The sequence below is a fragment of the Hakea prostrata genome, chromosome 8, assembly GCF_041222555.1.
Source record: "Hakea prostrata isolate BN-2017 chromosome 8, UWA_Hpros_2, whole genome shotgun sequence".
NCBI lineage: Eukaryota > Viridiplantae > Streptophyta > Magnoliopsida > Proteales > Proteaceae > Hakea > Hakea prostrata.
In genome coordinates, this window is record NC_142607.1 from 46,942,205 (window position 1) to 46,963,610 (window position 21,406).

General features: G+C 35.5%; 2 protein-coding genes across 2 annotated transcripts in view; one reads left to right on the forward strand and one right to left on the reverse strand.

Moving 5' to 3' along the window:
- LOC149008245 (GDSL esterase/lipase WDL1-like) overlaps positions 1-21,406 on the forward strand; it is a 44,987-nt gene that overhangs the window by 16,558 nt on the left and 7,023 nt on the right. The gene's annotated exons all lie outside the window — the stretch shown is intronic.
- On the reverse strand, positions 5,859-19,210 carry LOC149008246 (ABC transporter G family member 31-like). Its single transcript, XM_089166049.1, has 24 exons — positions 18,858-19,210; positions 17,618-17,738; positions 17,440-17,528; positions 17,203-17,287; positions 15,885-16,047; positions 15,419-15,495; positions 15,190-15,334; positions 14,234-14,535; positions 13,869-14,150; positions 13,305-13,621; positions 13,057-13,217; positions 12,868-12,971; positions 12,583-12,739; positions 12,437-12,487; positions 12,186-12,322; positions 11,774-12,106; positions 11,401-11,691; positions 11,221-11,304; positions 10,776-10,909; positions 10,412-10,639; positions 7,125-7,296; positions 6,955-7,047; positions 6,242-6,403; positions 5,859-6,125 (listed from the first exon to the last, which is right to left on the reverse strand). Exons 1-24 carry the CDS (start codon positions 19,208-19,210, stop codon positions 5,859-5,861), a joined length of 4,308 nt encoding a protein of 1,435 aa, XP_089022175.1.

Consider the following 21,406-nt stretch of genomic DNA (forward strand, 5'->3'; position numbering starts at 1 on the left):
TTAGAAAACATACTAAAACACTTCAAAAAACAGATCCAACCAATTACATATGTAGAGTAAGGTATTCATAAACATTATGAGATTTTTGTTCCTAATTAAAAATATTTTTTATAATAATTATTAAATACAAGAAAAATTAGAAAACATAGTAAAACACTTCAAAAATCAGATTCAATGAATTAACATATGTAAATCTACTTATTAGAGACAACAAATAACAATATCAACTCAATCCAATATGCTTTGAACATGAAAGGAAGGAAAAAATGTAAATTTTTAGGTATTTTTTAAAATCAGAAAAATAAAATAAAAAATAGTAGAACACTACAAAAATCAAATCCAACATCCACCACTTGTTAATCTACCTACTAGAGACCATCATAGTAAATTTCAAAACATTCCAACACCATTTGATCATGAAAGAAAGGAAAAAATCAAAAAATAGGGGAAACTTAGGTTACCTTCTAACAAAGCTTGAAAACTATGAAATAATCCACAAAGAAGGGTCGAAATCAGCAAAGGAGTGCTCAAAAGTGATCGAAATCATGCAAAATCATGAAAAACAGGTCGAAAAAGGTGGGAAACTCCTGTTGAAACCTCCCTGCTCCACCCCTTTTTCACGATCGAAACTCTGGTTTCCCAGAGTTTTGATCAAAGAAGATGACTTTATATAAAAGTGAACCCGCTGGTTCAGCCGGTTCACTTAAATTAGTAAACCAATTTCAAGTTTCGATCGAAACTCTCGAAACTTCCCATGTTTCTCCAGCCGGTTCAGGTTGGTTGAACCATGTTTCGACCCAATAGGGAAATTTCTCATGTTTCGATCGAAAATGTCAAAATTTTGACAATTTTGATTGAAACTGAGGACTTTTTTCGGTCCTCATGAGTTCCATTTCGCACTTTTCAAAATGCTAAATTTCGCACATTTCGATCGAATTTTGTACCGTGCGTGCCACCTCAAGACCAAGGAAATATTTAAGCAAGATCTTTAATCCGAAAATGTTGCTGAAGAAGTGATTTTAAGTTGGAAATCACAGTTGTGTCAAACCCAACAATTAAAATGTCATCAACATAAACAAGTACAAAGGTAAATGAAGACTTTATAAGTAGAGAAAATAAAGAGTAATCTGCCTTAGATTGTGTATACCCAATACCAATTACGGGATGCCTGCTTAAGCCCATATGATGATTTATGCAAGCGACAAATCAATTTCTGCCCCTTTTGATGATAACCAGGCGGAAGTGTCATATATATCTCTTCATCAAGATCGCCATGGAGAAAGGCGTTGTTGACGTCCAATTGATGCAAGGACCATCCTTTGATGGTAGCAATGGCATGATGTTTTCTGGCAGTACTAACTTAGCAACTGGGGCAAATGTCTCATGGAAATCAACCCTTTCAATTTGAGTATAACCCTTTGCCACCAAACACGCTTAATAACACTCAATTGACCCATCTGAATGCTTTTTAATTTTGTAACCCATTTACAACCTATGGGTTTCTTGTTTGGGGTAAAGGTACAAGAGACCAACTCTTGTTAAGGTCAAGAGCTACAATTTCACTATCCATTGCCTCCTTCCAATCAGATGAAATAATAGCCTTAGCAAGGTTTATAAATTCAGTTATAGCATTGAGGGCCTTGAGATACTTGAAATGGGTGAGGATAATCTATGATAGAATAAAAAACAATATTTAGAAGTGAGAGTACCTGTGCATGTAGGAGGAGCTTGGGCATCCATGGCACAACAATGATAGTCTTTAAGATGGGGTGGTGGTTGATGAACTCGAGATGGCTGAGAGATGGTAGTGGATGAGAGGTTGGGTGAAGAAGGTTCTTCAACCAGTTGGGAAAAGGGTGTGGTTGATAAGGGTGGATACGACAAGATGGGTAAAATATCACTATCTAGAGCTGCAATGGGTAAAATAGACAATAATGGGGATGACAATTTTGAAAAAAGAAAAAAATCTTCAACATATGTGACATCACGACTAATGTAAACCTTATGTGTTTGTAAATCATAAATTGTATACCTTTTTTATGCATATGGATACCCAATAAAAACACTCGAAGATGCTCGGGATGAAATTTATGACGAATGGATGAATGATTATGACCATAACAAAGGCATCCAAAATTTTGAAGATAAGAATATGAAGGGATCTTGCCAAATAAAACTTGAAGTGGTGACTTACCATATAACAGCTGGGGTGATAAATGGTTAATTAGGTAAGCGGCTGTCAAAACACAAGAACCCCAAAACTTATCAGTTCGAAGTTCTTTAATTTGGTATCAAAATTAGGTTTTGATCATAGCAAAAAATCCCCTTAATTGGGACCAAACATCAGATTTATGATTTAATAAAAACACCTAAGTGCATCGTAAAAAATCTTTCACATAGTTAAAAAATAATTTGCACCACAAATTGAGGGAACGAAGTAAGGTCCCCCCCATATGTCACAATGTATCAATTCAAAGCAAGAGGTGGTAGAATTGTACTAGATGGAAAAGGAAGTCGAGTTTGCTTAGCTAAAGGACAAATGGAGTAAACACAATCTTTATGAAAAGAAATATTCGGATCCAAACGCGCAATATAACTAGAAACTTTTAAAGATGTATGGCCTAAATGAGAATGCCAAAGGTCCTTGGTTGGTAAAATACCAACATCAATTGGTTAATCCAACTTCAAATAATAAACTCCATTGTACGCCTTTCCTAGCCCAATCCTCTCCTTCAGGCGTAGGTCATGTATCACACAATGATCATGATAGAAAGTTATGAAACAATGAAGTTGTTAGGTACTGTTTGTGAAATTAAAAATAACCACAAGCGCACAATATCGTGTAGCTAACGGGTCAATCTCAAGGTGATATGCCACTTAGAATTCAACTTCTTAATAGTAATGCGATAGTGGAATGATTCAATTTTTGTTAAACTAATTAACTAAACTAAACAATCATAATCCATACATCTAATGCAATCGAATTGAAATGAAAAATAAAGCAAACACAATCAATGCATAAATAACAGACGGGAAAAAAATGCGAACAATAAAAATAAAAAGGAAAAGGGAAGTGATCCGAGTGTCAGCTCTGGATCGAGGGAAGGGGAGTATAATAAATTAATAATAATGACTTTGACCGTGGACCCTTTGCCGTAGCTTACAGTCCACCGATCGGGGGAATGGATATTAGAAAAAAAGAAATTGCAAAAAAGAAATAATCAAAGCAATAAAAGAAAAGGGAAACCTTAACCAAAGAGAGGCACGATTGTAGGCATCTCTGATTAAGGACCCAGGGGAAGGGAGAACAATAAATAAATGCTAAAAGTAAATTGCAGAAAGTAAATAACAGAAAGTAAATTGCAAAAAGTAAAATGGAAACCTTAACCAAAGAGAGGCACGACTGTAGGCATCTCTGATTAAGGACTCAGGGGAATGGAGAACAATAAATAAATGCTGAAAGTAAATCCTAAATTAAGAATATGGAGGGGTAGATAGAAGTGGGAATGGAGGGAGGAGAGAAGATTAATAAAGAATGTTACTTACTTGCGAATTGAACAAACGATTCGAATCTCAACCAACCCTAACAACCAGATCAGATCTAGAATGATCTAAATCTACAATTTCTAGACCCAAAGAAAAAAGATTCTAAAAACTTGAAACTTGAACTTGAATTGCATTACATAAAAAAACAAAAAAAATGTAAACATTCAATCTAGAAATTAAAATCTCACAAATGCAAACAAAGAAAACTAGAGAAAGCCTAAATAAACTGAAGATAGAAGAAAGAGTGCTTCTACTAAGCTCTAAAAACACGTTCTCCCTTGATGAAGTATGCTCTCCTTTTATAGAGTTTACATGAGATATGAGGCACGACTGAATTTAAATAAAACTCAAAGTTCTTATTTGACTCAACCAATTAGGGTTTTGGCGTACCAATCGGATGGACTTAGAGATATCAAATACATAATTCCACTGTTGGATTTTAGGGTTAAGAATTCGTAAAGCTCTCCTCCAAAAATCAGCTCAATCGGACACCGGATGACCGTTCGATGAAGGGCTTGATCGAAACTGGATAAAGACATTCAAAAATGGGATTTTCCCTCTTTTTCTTTCTTTGACCAAGTCCCAAATAGGAAATAAGATATTGAGGTGTGCAAGGACTCTTTTTCTCCATTAGGACTCTCTCAATAATATCTTTGTAGATTTAATTAATAATTTCTAATCTCAGCCTGTAGATCAAAATTTGCTTCTTTATCTCTAAAATACTTTGGAGTTGGCCCATAATCACATCTCTGGCCCATCATGCTCCAGGTCAGGCCCATTTTCGCATTTGAGAATTTGAACGGACCTCTTGACGTGTAAAATCGCATGTTTAATACCCAAAACTCCAAATATTCGCTCAAGTCCTGAAAATTCATAAAATCTACAAAAACAACATAAAACTCAAGGTAGCTCCACTCAAAGTGTATAAAATACATGCTTTATGCCCTAAGATTTCACACATAAATGTGTTCATCAGGTACGTTGGGTAACAGATAACTAATTATAATCAAAGGAAGGAACATATAATACGTCTGTGAGAGATAAAGTGAGTATGGAGCTGCAATTCCCAATATGTGTAACAGGAGCAAAACCACCATTTGGAAGGCGAATAGATTGGGTGTGGGGAACAAGATTATCTGAATAAAATAAAGAAAAATCTGAAACCATATGAAGACTAACACTAGAATCAATAACCCATAAAGAAGATACTTTACCTACATCATTTGTCAATGGTGGAATGTTACTAGATTTCAACAGAGATAGAAGTTTATGGTACTGATATGTGGTGAAAGATGGTGTAACAGCTGAAAGGACCACAATTGCAGTAGGAGAATAAATCGTAGGAGAGGAATCCAAATCAGCAGACTTAGTATTAGTAGCCATTGAAAAGGAGGTAGAAGATGAGGAAAAAGAAGACGTGTCTAATTAAAATGTAGAATCGTGTGTTTAGGCTAATACCATATTAAGAAACAACCTCAGTAGGAAAAATGGTTGAATAATTTCATATGAGAGAACTTCAAATATATGGGCAGCATATATCCCATGCTATTATATAGGTAGCTATGAACAATAGAAGAAATATATAAAACATGGAAATACAATACATTAGAAATGTTTGTATGAAAATACAATACATGGAAAGGATTTAATAAAGAAACCAATTAAGCCAAATTAAGATAATGATGAAATGGAAGGATGAGATGGTGTGGAAAGAATTCAAATGGAAGGAATGATGAATGGAAAGAATTCAAATGAGATGAGCAAATAATATGGAAAAATTCAAATTAGAGACAACTAGAGAAATGACGAAAAATCATCTTTATCACGCCTAATAATTTTTTGTATAGGGCCTTTGACATGAACAATGATGATACTACAAAAATTATATCTAAAGTGAGCATGAACCATCATTATGTAAAAGAAAAGATCACGAGATCACAGTATGAAAGCAAGAACTTCTAGGCGTGTTACTATAATCATTGTCCTTAATACGTAATTCGCCTCACTTGAAGGTGCTATGAGGTACCAACGAACCGTCTCCCAAGATCCAAAGTAGCCCAACTCAAAGTTGTTTTTCTCAAGTTTTGCAATGGAACAGACTTCTTGATTTCCAATGTGGAACTAAATAAAAAACACTTTCCTAATAAATAAAGGAAAGTTTTCTGTACTTATAAATCCAATAAAATGAAACATTTATCATTTTTTTATATTAAAAATAATACAACACATTATTATTGTTCTTTTACTTGTTCATTCCCCTTCACCTCTGACCAAATTATTTTTCTTCAAAGCAAACCCAAAGCTGTGCCGCTTCATCTTTTTTGGAAGTTGAGAATCTTGATCGACAGTGCATAAATACAGAAGAAGAAGATACTGAAGCCAGTGAGCACTGCTACAGAAACACCGATCATTCCTGGCCCATAGCCGAGACTGACATAGATGTATTCTTTGAAAGATCCCTTAAATTCAGATTCGTTGATTAGAGTCTCCACATCACCTAACTGAGAGCTTATGATACCCCTTAAGGTCCAAGCCACTGGACAAATATGGTAAAACCAAATCCACCATCCTGGAATGTTCTGTGATAAGCAGAAGGCAAGGTTAGATGATAAATGATTTTATAGCTTTTTGTTGGTGGTTTAGATGGAACCATGAAAAGTAAAAGTAGATGGCTTGTGAATAGTAGATTACTTACTGGTTTTGAGACAATAAAACCTGAAAGCAGGCTCCATAATGAGTAGAATGCTGAAGAAATGACAGCTGCTATATGCTGATTTGGTGTGAGACCAATTGCCATAATCCCATAGAATGTAAAGTAGGTAAATGTGAGGTACATGAACAGAAGGTAGAACATAAACTTTACTGCAAAACAAAATACATGTGTTAAACCATTGTATTTTAAAACAACTTAGCTAATTTATCAGACAATTCAATTTTGAAGCATATTGGCTAAATTGTATCTATTCAATTCAATTAAGATTTATCGGACTAGTTTCGTTGAAACTCTTAATTGGCTTGGAGTCTTGAACATTTTAAGGTAGCACTAGCAACAACATGTTCAAAACATGGTAATGGAAACAAACTATAAAATTGATATTGTTTACGTTTTTAGTTTATACAAGAAAAGCAATACAAGATACATTACTAAATCAGAAAGCTAATTTATTATTTACCAGCAATCAACAGGAGATAGAAAACCACTAAACCAACCAAATGAGTGCTTCAAAAAATGTTCACCTGCTTAACAGATCATATGAACTGAATGGTCAAATTATTCCAGCTAGATCTTACTTATGAAACAAGTGTAAGCTCACTATTAATTAAGATCTGTCTACAGCTAAGGACTGGGTAAAATAAATTATAATCAGCTTCCATAGTGTAAAATAACATGGAAAATAGGTTTTAAACAATACCTATTGTTCTTTCAAAATTGATCATGAAATATGTGATGAAACCAAATATTATTGTCTGCATAGCAATGTATGGAATCTCTATCAGCCCCTGCCAACAAGAAAAAGTAATATACTAATTAGTTTACATAACAGGAACTGTGCTTATATAGTAACCAATATTCGTACCTGAGCCACTGCATAAGGAAATGGAGAGTACATTCCAAATGCTCTCTCTCTATAGAAGACTATCCTTTCTGCAGAAATAATTGGCTGCACTGTAGAAGCATTGTTGATCCCAAGAAAAAAACATGATGCATAAAGAGCACCCATAACCATTAATAAGTTTTCTGTTGTGTCCCTACAAAACATTGAAGAGATGGTACTTGATCAGTTTCAAACTTTAGCACCATTTAGCAACAAGGAGAAACTTCATACTTGTAGATTGTTTGATGCAATGAAAGAAAGCCTATGTTCTTGTAGGTTCTAATCAAAGTAAGTTAGAGGAATTAAGGATAGGACTCAAATGATTGGACAGGAGAAATTAATTGTAAGCCATAATGATGCCAGGATATTTATCTACAAGGAAGCTGAAATATAGGAAGTCATCAATGATTTTCTTGATCAAGAATTCAACCTATTGACTGCTACGAATTTTGTAGATTTTGCTGTAGTTAGAAAGGGCTTGGAAAACAAGCAAATATCTACTAATATAGAATACACCCCAGAATCATATTACAAAACTTGCCGAAATGTGCGTCAGACAAAATTATGCACATGTTCACAAATGAAAAGAATAATATGAGATGCAGCCATAGGTGAGAATTGTTAGAATTTTACATAGAATTGCACGGTTTTATAATGAGAAGATGTAAATTATAAACAGAAGATGTTTCAAATTAACCTAGTGGAGAGAATTCGATCACACACAATTGTAATTCAGGGTAGCCTGAGTAAGACAGACAATAAATTGTCTCCACATTCAACCACTAGGTCAGTTGAAATTTCAGTACTGAGGAGGGGGGTTTCTGAGTTCATGAATATGTTATAAAATTCTGTTGTGACAGTAGACCATTAACCAAATGCTGTAAGGCTATTATTGGGTTAAAATTCAAATGTGACTTTTTAACAACGGGACATTTGTAATTTTCACCTAGGGGTGTCAAAACCTAACTCGAAGTATTAAACCGGACCGGACCGGCCTGTTATAGCCCAAACCAGCCCACACCAAAGCTTAATGGGCTGTGTTTGGGCTGAACAACCTCAGCTCGCAATGGTTCGGGCTGGGCCGGGCTAGCCCGTGTGTGGCCCGCTAGCCCGAACCGTTTGCCCGAACCCGAACCAACCCGTTAAACCCGTTATAAATAAAGAAAATAAAATAAATTTAAATGTGAAAGACAAGAAAACCCCCAAGTTTCTATTTGTTTTCTTAATTGTTTTACTTTGGAATATGCAAACAACAAGCCTATCCAAGCCTTCACCATTTGGAAGACGGGCTTAGTAAATATTTAGAAAGTGTATTATCATTTGAAAATCTTTTAATGTTTTATTTTGATCCATTTTTACAAGTGTCAAGAAGGGAAATGAGAATAAGCAAATACAACCCACTAAAATTCATCAAGATGCTAGCTTTCTTTTGTATATTAGTTCAATAATTTTTACTTCTTTGTAGAAAAAAAGATTTTGGTTTTGAACACCCAACACAAGAGATTTGAAGAGGACTTAATGCTTATATGTGTTTACATGCTCTTGATAAATTCCACACATCAACAAGGTACTCAAAACATAACGCTAGTAAACCCGAACCCAAACCGTTAGTAAACCAATTCTAAACCGTTAGCCCAAACCGTTAGTCAACCCGAACCCAAACCGTTAGGTCCAGCCCGAAACCGGCCCAACCCGAACCGTTGACATCCCTATTTTCACCTAAAACCTAGAAAGCATTTGATCTTAGGTTAATAAAGGTAAGGGTCATATTAGTTTTGGGTATTTCTATATCTATTTTTCTCCGTTAGTCTGTCCCTCCCCCCTTCCCTGTCCTTCAATTCAACCACATGGAAATCTAATGAGTCCTGATTTGTCTTGGTTATTATCTGTTTTATTTTCCAAATGCTCCAATAGAAATTTTCTAATTATAATAGAAAGCTCCACAAGCTTAATCTCTCAGGGGCAAAGCAAGTTTCTCGCCGTGCCTTGAATGTAATATTTTGTCCCCCAAATTCAATACTGCAAGTAAACTTCTCAGACCTTTTGTGGTGTGCTTACGTCTCCTTCCCCAAATTCAATACTGCAAAGTAAACTTCTCAGACCTTTTGTGGTGTGCCTACGTCTCCTTCCCCTTTACTCAACTTATGTTCATCTTCCATATTATTTTTCAATTACTCAGTAACCAGTACTGCTTTCACACATTTTTGGTCTATGATTTTCTTCAAGTTAGTTGTCTATTGAAGTTATGGTTATACAGGAGATTTTTCTATCATATTTTTTAACAAATTAGAGAATTCAAGATTTGGGATTTGCTTGTTCATAAAAGTAGAGGAAGATATTTTCACGATGACACTTCCCTGTAAATGAATGAAGTGAAAAGCTTGAGACAACATCCAAAGCATGGAAAAAAAATTCGATCAAAATGGTCGAAATTTCGATCAAAATGCCTGCAAAATTTCAAATCGAAACAAAATACGGTAGAGGCACGAAAAATGCCAGATATTGTTTCGTATCGACCGATATATCGAGTCCAAATATCGGCCGATACGAGTCAAAATTTCGACCGATACGAGTCAACTCATTTTCGACCTATCGAGCAATGCATCGAGCAATATTGCCCCTGGAGATTTCGACCTGTTTTTGAATTTTTATTTTTATTTTTTAATTTCTCTTGCTTTCATCCCTTTTTACACCTAATTTCTACAACTCCATTTCCTTCAAATACTAGATTTGCTTCTCCATTTGTGCATTTTCTCAAATCTTGCAAGGTGAGTTATTCTCAAACCAACTTCTTCATTTTTTTATTTTTGTTTCATTTGTGCCTTAAATCATCTTAGATTGCTTGCAAATTTATGTATGTTTACTTTAGAGTGTTGATCTATGAATTTATAGTTTCAAAATTATTTTTTGATTTTTCCTACTATTTTTTTTATTTTTCTGTTATTAAAAATTATTTACTAAATTATGTATATCACTAAAAATGTATATGTATAGTACATGTATAAGCTTCAAATGAATGTATGTAAGAGTTGAGACACCATATTGCTGTGATGGTGTTGAATTATTTTTTTTTGTGTGAATTATGTAATTTTACTGTATTTAATATATATTGAAATAATTAAAAAAATTTAATTTCTTTTTTTGCAAGGTCGAAATTTCTTCTTTGATCCAAAGTTACAAGAAACTATAGATATAATTATAGAAAATAAATTGTTAATACAACATATCAATATAAACCCCAGCATACAAAGGAGAAGAAAAAAAATTACCTTTTTGAACCAACATCCCAAAATATTGAGCCAAATATTATGGCACTAAATGCAGTAAAGAATAACCGCATGGCATTGTATTGAGGACTTCTCCAATACACAAGGTTTTGCTTCCATAAACATATCCCAAGTTGAGAAATACTATCTTGTGCATGTGTAGAAGCAAAATTTAGAGGCTCAGAACCATCAGGTGGGATGCTCAAACTTTCAATTAAAGCTTCCACTTCCCTGCATTAATGAATTGATAAAATTAGATTGTAAAGTGAGAAGTGTCATCCAAGAACAAGTACATGTCAGCAATTTAGAGAAAATACAAACTATGTTTTGTGTTCTCAAAGAAAATTTTTATTTAGTTGGTTGTCACCTGTATTGATCAGAGTTCCTGTATATGTGTGCAAAATCTTGACCCATTCTCTGTTCAGCAGCAGGTGTAGTGATCTCAAGCATCCAAGTTGCTGGATTGTAGCCACTTGGAATTGGATAAATTCCCCTAATATTCTATGCAAGGAAAGAAACATTGATCAGCTACTCATTTAGGGCATTTGATCTCATTCTTCCGAACCCAGAAATAGAAAATTTGAGCTTCTTAAGCATTTCTGTCTATCAGATACTCATAATAAGTCATAATAGATCAAGATCAATGAAGTAAATTTCATAACACTGGTAACTAGATTCAAAGTGGTTGATTGGAGTTCAGAGAATTAAAATAGAAACCAAAATTAGTTTGATGATATCATTTATGTAGGAAATTATTTCAGTCAGGACAACTAGTAAAACAAAAATGTAAAAATTTCAGAATTAAGTTGTACCTGAAAGTAATCAATCATAATTTGTGAGTTCCTACCAAGCTCCCCGCCATATATAACTTGTCCCCCACGTTTCAGAAGAAGTAGCTAAACCATATACACAAGGACGGAAAACTCTATGAGAACTCATACTAGTAAAATTATGATTTCTTGATATTTTTTGAACATATATGCTATACTCACCTTATCAAATGCTTCAAATATATCAATACTTGGTTGATGTATTGTGCAAACCACTGTTCGACCAGTATCAACAGTGTTACGAACGGTTCGCATCACAATGGCTGCTGCCCTAGCATCCAATCCTGATGTGGGTTCATCCATAAAAATAATGGAAGGATTTGCGACAAGCTCCACTGCTACTGTTAGGCGTTTTCTTTGTTTAGTTGATAAGCCACTATTTCCAGGCACACCAACCAAAGCATGTCGTAGAGAATCAAGCTCTACTAGTTGCATCACTTGTTCAACGAACTCCTATAATACATGATAATAATATTTTATATTAGAGACAATTACAAGATGTTTATCTAATCACAAAGCAATATCAAGTACTTACTCGTTTATCCTCATTATTGATTTCTTTTGGAAGGCGGAGACTTGAAGAAAATAATAATGACTCTTGAACTGTAACTTGGGGTGAATGGATATCAGATTGTTCAACATATCCTGAGATTCGGGCAAAAGTGCTTTGCTCTTTCACGAAACCGGATAACCTGATTTCCCCTTCTATATGCCCACCAGTCTTTCTACCAGCAAGCACATCCATTAGAGTAGTTTTTCCTGCTCCACTTGAACCAACTAGTGCAGTAAGAACACCAGGTGAGAATACTCCGCTAACATCAGACAAGAGTTGTAGCTTCTTTTCCGGAATCCCCTTGGCAGTCATTTCCTGTTATCACACACAAACAAAGAATTGTTATATGCATTCTCTTAGAATTGAAGTGAACAATTATTCTTGGAAATTTTACCTTTGGCGTGTCAACAAAGTAGTTGACGTGATGAAATGTCAATGATAATGGCTGAAATGGAAGAATCATTCCCTTCTTTGCTGATTTATTTTGAGTAGATATGTGTATTGGGTTAGACAGTTCACTATTTATTGCACCTGTATGCATTAGGGTAAGTAAACTATTGGAGCAAAATTTCTGACTTAGATAATACAAGACAGTACATATGCTGTTGACATAAATTTTAGAGTATGTGCCCTGACCACTATCACAAGTTTGTTCCACAGCATCAAGTGGAATGACTGTTTGCGGTTTTCTAAGAGCTGCAGTAAACAAGAAAATTATGATCATTAATGCAATATTGTTTAAACAGAGAGATATTATGATCCATAAAATCACTAGGTGCTTTCAGACGTACGATTGAGGTAAGTCAAAGCAAGAGTAAGCACAACATTGAAGACCAGCGCATACACCATTAAAATACCAACTCCAATCCAAACCCAGTTTGGGTTATCTGGTAAACCGTGTGACTGAAGAACATAGTGTCCAACAGTATTATTTCCATGCAAATATCTCTGCCAAAGAAATAGCATAAGGTCAACTACTTCAGATGAAAAAATTATAAGAATATACGGCATTCAAAAATCAAGAGACATGAAAATTATGAAGCAGGAAAGGCCATTTTAAACAAAAAGGAGCAAACCTCCATCCATCTTGTAGCAGTAAATTCATTAACTGAAATTGCACGCTGTGCATATTGCAATGGTGATAACCAAAACATCCATACCCACCATGGCTTGACCAGTCCTATAAACAAACCACCAAATCATTATATTAAAGCTGATAACTCCTATTACCATTAAAACTGTCAGAACAAAATAAGTAGACCAACCTTTTGGTATTATATATCCACCCAACAAAAGAAAAATTAGTAAAGCTGCAGATCCAACTGTATTGGCAATGACCATATCTCGTGTAAGAGCACCTATCATTCGGAATAAGCCCACTCCCACTTGGTGTATTGAAAATATTAGGAGCATGAAGCAAAAAAACCTAGAGACATTTAAAAGAGAAGATAAATACAATGAAAAGTTGAGGAAATAAATAAAAATTTGTAAAGCTGGTTAAAAGAATACGTACCTCCCAGCACTTGGGGCAAACCCAACTGCATAATATACAACAGAAGACCATACAAAAGCTTCAATGATGGAATAAGGCAGACGCAGAAGCCAACTAGGAATGGACCATGCCCAAGCAGGATGAAAGAAATTATCTCTTTGCTTATAAAAGATTGGGAGTTGACTAATGGTAATGGGTAACTCAGTAAATCCATTATATAATATATGCAGAAGTCCGAAGAACAAGCAAGAAAGGTAGAGGTTCCCATTCATCACATTTGTAGGATGTATTCTTGTCCGTAGAAATATTGTGCATGTTATGATTCCAACAAATGCAACCTGAAAGTGTGTTTCAGTCAGTACTTGCAAAATAAAAGAGAAAGACAAGGGTAGGGGGAGGGGAGATGGCAACAGGGTAGAGAGAGACCAATTGAACTGGACCAGTCTTAATTAATCTAGGAAAAAGATAGTCTGTGAATAAATAAAGTCATGATAAAAATGAGTTTCATTTCAAGTTAATGCGGGATTTACTTGAACTGTATAAAGTTGTAAGCTTCAGAAGCAGAAGATCGAAAGTAAAACATACTTGGCATGTTCGGAAAATATAAAGAAATCTGTTCCTGCGCATTAGCAAAAGTTCACGTTCAAAACATGCTTTGAAGAGTTCCCATTTTGAAACAGCAAACTTTGTCTGGGCAAGAGCTGAAGGAACATTCTTGGTTTTATCATATGGAACTCCAAGAGTGGAGTGCAAGGAACGTCCAAACTCCGAGTCCTTGAATGCATCTGCAATCCTTGAACTGGGAAGAAACACGTATGGTTTTGAAGAATCACCCCAATATTGTGCTTGATCCTTTCTGGAGGTAACCTGAAAGCAGAGCAAATTCAAATAATGCAAGAACTGAAGTGGGCAAGAAACACAAGCTCCAATGACTTTTTACATAACAATACCTCTTGAAGAAAGTCTGCAATCCCCTTACGAGGTGGAAGTCTAAAGCCTAATGATTCGAAGAACCTCACAGCTTCTGACCGAGGTCCTTGATAGACAATATGTCCTTCAGATAATAGTATCAAGTCATCGAACAAATCAAATGTCTCAGGTGCAGGCTGGAGAAGAGACATCAAGACAGTGGCTCCCATTTGGTGAACAAAGTTCCCAGTGCATTTTACAATTTGATAGGTTGTTGAGCTATCAAGACCAGTAGATATTTCATCCATGAAAAGAGTTTTTCTTGGCCCCACAATCATTTCACCTGAATTTGGAAAACAAAACTTAACAGATAATTCTGAAGTCCAAGTTGATAAGAAACAAAATGATGATATTGAAATTGATGTTTTCTAACACTGGAAAGACAGGAATGTGGATTTCTTTTTCTCTTGGCATAACAATCATTTCACCTGAATTTGAAAAACAATCAACTAATATTATTATTCACTGGACAAAATTAGTTTTAAGTCCAAAACCTTTGATTATAGACTGAGGAAGACAAACTAGGACATCAAAATGAACGTTCTAGCCAATGTCAATGGTGGCAGTAATGCTAATAGGTAAAAGACTGTAGGAAATCACCTGAGAAGGTTCATTCATGTAGAAAGACCAATGACTGAACAGTTAGGATGAATAGTACAAAGCAAGCTGAAGCTGTCAGAAAGTTCAAGGCCAATGTATAGGGACTTCTAGGAGTGGAAGTTGGATATCATGCTCTGGTTCAGATAATGCTCTACTGAGCAAAGCTCGACAAAAAGCTATTCTGACTTAATTTGACTTTTATATAGAGCCAACAAGGGCTTTTTTTAATCAAGAAGAAGAATTCAAAAGGAACAACCAGAAAGGATCATGAGTAATAATAGGGGGGGAGGGGAAACAAATATATTGATAGCAATTATCAAAAGGATAAGTCTGTTACCAGTGGTGACTCGCTTTCTCTGACCACCTGAAACACCTCTGAGCATATCATTACCCACTGGTGTTTCTGCACAGATGTCAAGGCCTAAAACTTTCAAGATGTAATCTGTAGAAAGACTATGTTTCCTGCCACTTACAGATGATGCCTGTACAATTCAGCTTATTTCAGAAAAAATACAAAGAAGATAAACAGTGGGCATTTTGTAGTCTTGGTTTGGAAGAGGAAGAACCTTCATATATGCATCGATTTTTGTAGTGGGGTGTATATTCTTTTCCTTCTCCAGTTTCTCCAGATCTTTTAAATATCCTGCAATTACCAAATATATTTATCAGTTATCATACAACACTTTTCAGGAAATTAACCTCAAAGGTTCAAAGCAAGATCAACTGGTAACTGAAATCCCAATATTCGTTCTTTCTCTTCCCTGTTGTCCTAAAAGGGAACTTGTGGCGCACATGTAAAAAAAAAAAAAAAGGTCATGCAAAACCACACAAAAGCAAAAAGCCTGACCATATTTGAGAGGCTGCAAGCTAATCCAGCAATGTTGGTAGATTCAATAATCGAGCAGTTACAAAATGAGAACAAGAGAGTTCAACTTGGAGTTGAGTTAATCAAGTGAAGCAATTGGTGTTTTTCTGCCTTCATTTCTTAAAATCTTGTGGCATCATTTAGTAGAAAATTAACAAGATACAAACCTGCAAATTCTTGGCCAGCACCTTGACATCTTGCAGCAAAATCTAGTGTCTCCCTTACTGTTAGCTCAGTTATATGAGCATCTGTTTGACTAATGTATGCAGAAGTACTCTGTACGCAGAACTCATCAAACTCATGTCCATTGTATGTAATTCTCCCAGTTTTCTGAAACCAAAAAGCTGAATCAATATCAAAATTATTACACTAAAAAGAGCAGAAAGTCTTGATGATTTTCTTCTTCTTCTTTCAGTTTGTGGTTGAAGACATTCCCTATTTTAATCAGAACAGGCAAACGAAAACTGATATAAAAAAACAATAAACTCTCCTAATTTTGATCAAATGCAGAACAAACTACATTAGGGGCTTAAATTACATAAGAAAGGGAAAGGATATATACCCTTTTCCAACCCTGTCAATTAATTAACAATGTTATATTTCAGGGTTCAAAGCAGGTTGGAGGTTCTTGGCATTGATTCTAAGACAAGATTATTGCCTGAAACACCTAGATTGTGGAAAAATTAATCAAAACTAGCTATTAAGTGACAAAACTCATCCACAATGAAGGTTGTGTGTAGATTTTCAACACAGACATGTACTACTGTCCCTCATAATCCTTGCATTTCACTGTATAACTCCAGAGCAAACATTGTCGGTATTGCTAATTTCACAGACCTGAAACCACCAGCATGCATTTGCTAACATAATCATTTGACATGTTAAAAAAGTGTTCCATTTTCAGTTATCAAAGTAAATTTTTCTCTAAATTGAACAATTGACCCTTTTTAAAAATAATTTTTAAAGTTGTTGGAGAACGAAAATACCATTAGCTCGTGCAAGCCTCTCTGCCTGTCTCCTGTCTTTCATGTGGGGCGCTTGGGTAACTGGTTATATGTCAGTCTTATTTGAGTCTGGCTGTGGTGCTCACGGGCATCTTGATAAATTTTAGTGTCCACCTCAAAAAAGAAAAATTTATAAATTTTTTTGTCACAGGGAATGGGATTTCAATTTCATGTGTTCCTATGTCAGGGCATGGGATTCAATGTAGCCATGCAGCACTCCTTTCCCCTACTCTAACATATTAGAGTGTGTTAATAAATTTTTTTTCAATTATTAAAATAAAATAGAATAAAGTAGTTAGCATAAGAATGAAGATCAATATCATAAAAAATTTCATCATAGAATGTGCATTACTAGAGAGACTTTTAATGATTTTTTTTTTTTGGCTTGGCTGGAACCACAAGTTACGAGGCTATACATTAAGGCACTTGAATTTACAATAACAATTTTTTTTTTTTTTTTTATAAGATAGAAATGTACAACCTTTAATTTTGGGTCAAGTTTTCCTGCGAGAGATAAAAGTAAGGTGGACTTTCCTGAGCTGGGTGGTCCCAAAAGTAGGGTCATCCTACAAATAGAAGAGAAAAAAAACAAATTAAATGAAATTGGACAATAAGCAAAACACCTCCTACTAAGAACATATTTATAAAGGAAAATTTTCATGGTAAGTCACTTTCTAAAATTACATTTAAAAAAAAAAAACTTAAAAAATTATTTTACCTTCCTGGTTTCACAACACCATTGATGTTATCCAAGATCTTAAGTGAATGCTTTTTGGGGTGGAAAATCTTCAAACTGCTTAAAATTTTCTGCACTTACAAAACCATTCTTCCTTTGAGATTCTAAGAAAAGAAATAAATGGAATAAAACTAAAACTGTAAAACTGTAATTGTTTTACCTCTATTGCATCTCTGTAATAATTCAACAATGTAGGCAATGATCTACTGCCTATTTGAACATTAGCTGTGACGCAAAGGTTCTCAAACCTCACTTCCACGCTTGGAACCATCAATCCTGCACTGTAATTTTTCAACAACCTTCATTAATATTATTTTTTCCTTCTCAACAAATTAACATTGATTGATCTTAAAAATTAATTTCTTCTATAGGGAGTTCATACCATTATGTTGTTATTTAAATTATGGACTTTTGATTAAATGCCGCTTTTAATAATCTATAATTATATCAGCCAAGGCTTCCTCCATTTGCCCTTGTCCTTCTACCACACCTTGATACACCCCATTAACCAGATGGAGGTTTAACTGCTTAAATTTGAGTTTTGAATTGGTTAATTTTTCTAGTAGGATATTTTGCTTTCTAAGATTTTTTTTCGATTCATTTGATAATCCACCAAATTTTAGGTATAAAACTTACTTCTAAAAGTAAAAAGACGATGAGTAGGATTTTACAAGAGTTTTTATATTTCTATACTCTTTCACTTAAAGCTAGCTTACAAACTTCTTGGAGCAAAAATTATCCTAAATTTAATTTATTAAAATAATCAGCTAAAACAAAACACTTTCGGTCAAATTTTCTGTTTTTTTGGAACATAAAAAACATCAGAAAGTGTTTTTTTATGGGTTATTCAATGGGTCCTTAGTCGACCCCAAAATAAAATAAAATAAAATAAAATTCTAGCTTTTTTTTTTTTTTTTTTTTCCTGTCAACCCCAGTTTTCAAGGCCTTGCCCTGACTAATCCAGTGTTGGACCGGGGTCGCACACCTGGCTGTAGTGGGAAATTTTTTGCATCTACAAAGTTTCGATACTGGAATCTTGCTTAAGCGGATCAAGTTGCTTACCACTTGGACCAACCGGCATTATTTTTATTACTCTCAAATGTATTTTAGGATCCGATCTAAGGCTTCAAGCGTAACCCAAAGCCCATGAAAAATTGGACTAAGGCCCAACTAGAGCTTGGTTATGAAGGCCCAAAAACGCGTTATTCAATTCCGTTACCAAACCTGATTCCTATGAAGTTGGAAATCACGTAAATTAAGAACTAGTAAGGCGATTTTGGATCCTTGAGAATTGGTCCAGTCTCTTCTCTTCTCTTCTCTTCTGTTAGGGTAGGGAGATTGAAAACCAGAAGATTAAACAACAAAAAAAATGATTAAATCGATCGATCGTGAGTACATACTTATCAAGTCGTCCTCTGATAGTCGACAAGAGATCATAATTGTCTTGTTCGTTGTTTGCCAGAGCTTCTCGAACGACAAGTTTCCGAGTTTTTTCATCTAGCTTGCGAACATCAATCATCTCTGGTTCTCTTTTCAGAATCGCTAAATAAGTACGTTTCTGAGATGGTAATCTCTCCATCGCAGTCCATAGTTCTTCATCCGTTCTCAGAGCTGCACGTTTCTGAGACGGTAATCTCTCCATCGCAGCTCGTAGTTCTTCATCCGTTCTCAGAGATGCTACATTGGAAAGCTTAGCAAATGATTCATTTCCAATTTCCTCTTCAATTTCCAATAATTCACTGGAAGCTGCCATTACTACTATAAATCACTTGTATTTTTCTCTCTTCGGTTGTCTTAATCTTCTGTTTTGGTTTTCCTTATATAAATGCAACAAAGGTTTTCGGAAAAAATCTTTGGCCAACCTAATTGCCTAACTAACTGAAATACGAAATAGACAATAAAAAGATTTGAACTCTTCACGGCTATCAACGACCAGAAGAAGTCTTTACGCCTCAGCTTTTCTGTTCATTTTTTTGTTTAAGCTTTTTTGTAAAAAGCATAGATGAATACGTAACCCCCATTTGTTAAAAATTATCGTTTTCTGTAATTGATTTGAAGAATAGAGTAGGGTAAGGTAGAGGTGTAAATGGATAACCCAAATCCGCTTTTAAATTCGCATCTGCATCTTAGTACGATTACTAATAGAATGCGGATATGGTATACCTCCTTCTTACTGTCGGATAACAATTATTTGATCAAATTTCAAACTTAACCCTCCTTACCAAAAAAAAAAAAAAAAAACTTAGCCCTCACAAATAAAATGATAAAGATGTAACCAAGTAGTCAAAAGCTTGTATTCTATCTGTATTCGTGCCATTTAAAAGAATCTACTAAAGAAAATAACTATCCGATTATCATCCGAATCCGACTGAATTCTTCCAAAAATCGGTAGAATACTATCCGAATCCGTACGAATATAATAGAATGTGGATATGGTATTACTACTATCCGATTTGAATCCGCTTCGTTTACACCCCTAGGTAGGGCTGCAATAGGGTCGGGCTTTTGCAATCCCAAGCTCAAACCTATATGTTCTAATCTGAGTCAATTCCCACCCTAGCCCTAGTTCAAGGCCAAGGATTATTGTCCTTAGCCCTAAGCCCTACAAGGCCAAGCCAAGCCCATTCCCTCCCTGATTGGCCTTAATTGGGCCGGGTAGAGATGGGTTGGCCATGATTGGCCTTGACCCTGTTCTTGATTGGCCCTGCCCCTACCCTGGACACTGGCTGGCCCTATCCTTGGTCCTGACCTTGATTGGCTCTTATTCACTTACTTCTCTTCACTTACTTTCAAGATCCCTCACGGACAGGGGGGGAAACCCTATTGAAGGGTACTTGGTCCTATGTTTCATCAGACCCCACAAGAGGTGTTCTAAGTGGGGGAGGATCAACTTCAAGGCCGTGCATTGCTGAGATTTTGACCTCAATAATCCATCTTGCTTTTACCACATGCTAGACGAACGGTCGAGATCAAAATCTCAGTCAATTTTGATCTTGACATTTAGCAACAAGGGCCGTGTATTAAATGCACAATATTCAAATGTTCAAAAAGATTAAAAACTTATTTCACGCATATAGATGTACACTTATACTCTCACGCCGACAGACAAGAGAGAAGCCGAGACTAGTGGGTAGGTGTGACTTGTGAGCGTGAAATTGGTGGATTGACACAGAGCAAGTGCACACACTCGCACTCACGACGCACCACCCTCTTTTCTCACGCTCCTCAGTCCAACTCCAACTCCCAGTCTTTGTCCTGTTTCTTCATTCCTCACCTATAGTTTCTCTCTCTCCCCATTTATAAACCCTTTCCCTCTACCATACATTTCCCAGCTTGAAGTTTCGCTTCTCAGCGAACTACTGACTTTCCTTTCTTCTTCCTCTCTTCCACAACCCCACTTACCCTCTCTCTCTCCTTTTTTTCAGAAGAAGAAATCAGAAGAGGGATTTTTTTTTTTTTTTTTTTTTTTTTTTTAGTGTGTGTGCTGGGGAGTTGATAACTTGATATTACAGAGGTGGGGTGGGGGAGATATTACTACTATTTATCCCGCCGGTTGGCATGGGGAGTTGATATTATGGGGTGGGGGGATATTACTCCTATATATCCCGCCGGTTGGCATGGCGAGTTGATATTATGGAGGTGGGGAGGTATTGCTACTATATATGCCGCCCGGATAAACGCCAACCCAAAACTGTAGAAGACAAGACCTTATCCACGGAACCGGATGATTAAACAAATCACCCAAATTAACAAAATAAACCAAGATCTTGTGCAATATAAATTGAAAGACAATCACAAAGCAAATAAACAACAAACCACCACAAGAATGAAAAAGAAATGCAAACAACACACAAGAATTTTACGTGGTTCATTAATCCGAAATATTCGAGATTAGCTACATCCACGGGAGGGATTTCACTATTTTAATCTTCAAAATAGTACAAGATTT

Excerpts from the sequence above, each read along its gene's own strand:
- LOC149008246 (XM_089166049.1), bottom strand. The coding sequence starts at position 19,210 with ATGGCAGCTTCCAGTGAATTATTGGAAATTGAAGAGGAAATTGGAAAT. Across the intron at positions 13,622-13,868 it reads ATATTTTCCGAACATGCCAA|GTTGCATTTGTTGGAATCAT; the intron begins GTATGTTTTACT and ends ACACACTTTCAG. Across the intron at positions 6,404-6,954 it reads TTGAAAGAACAATAGGTATT|TTTATGTTCTACCTTCTGTT; the intron begins GTTTAAAACCTA and ends TTTGCAGTAAAG.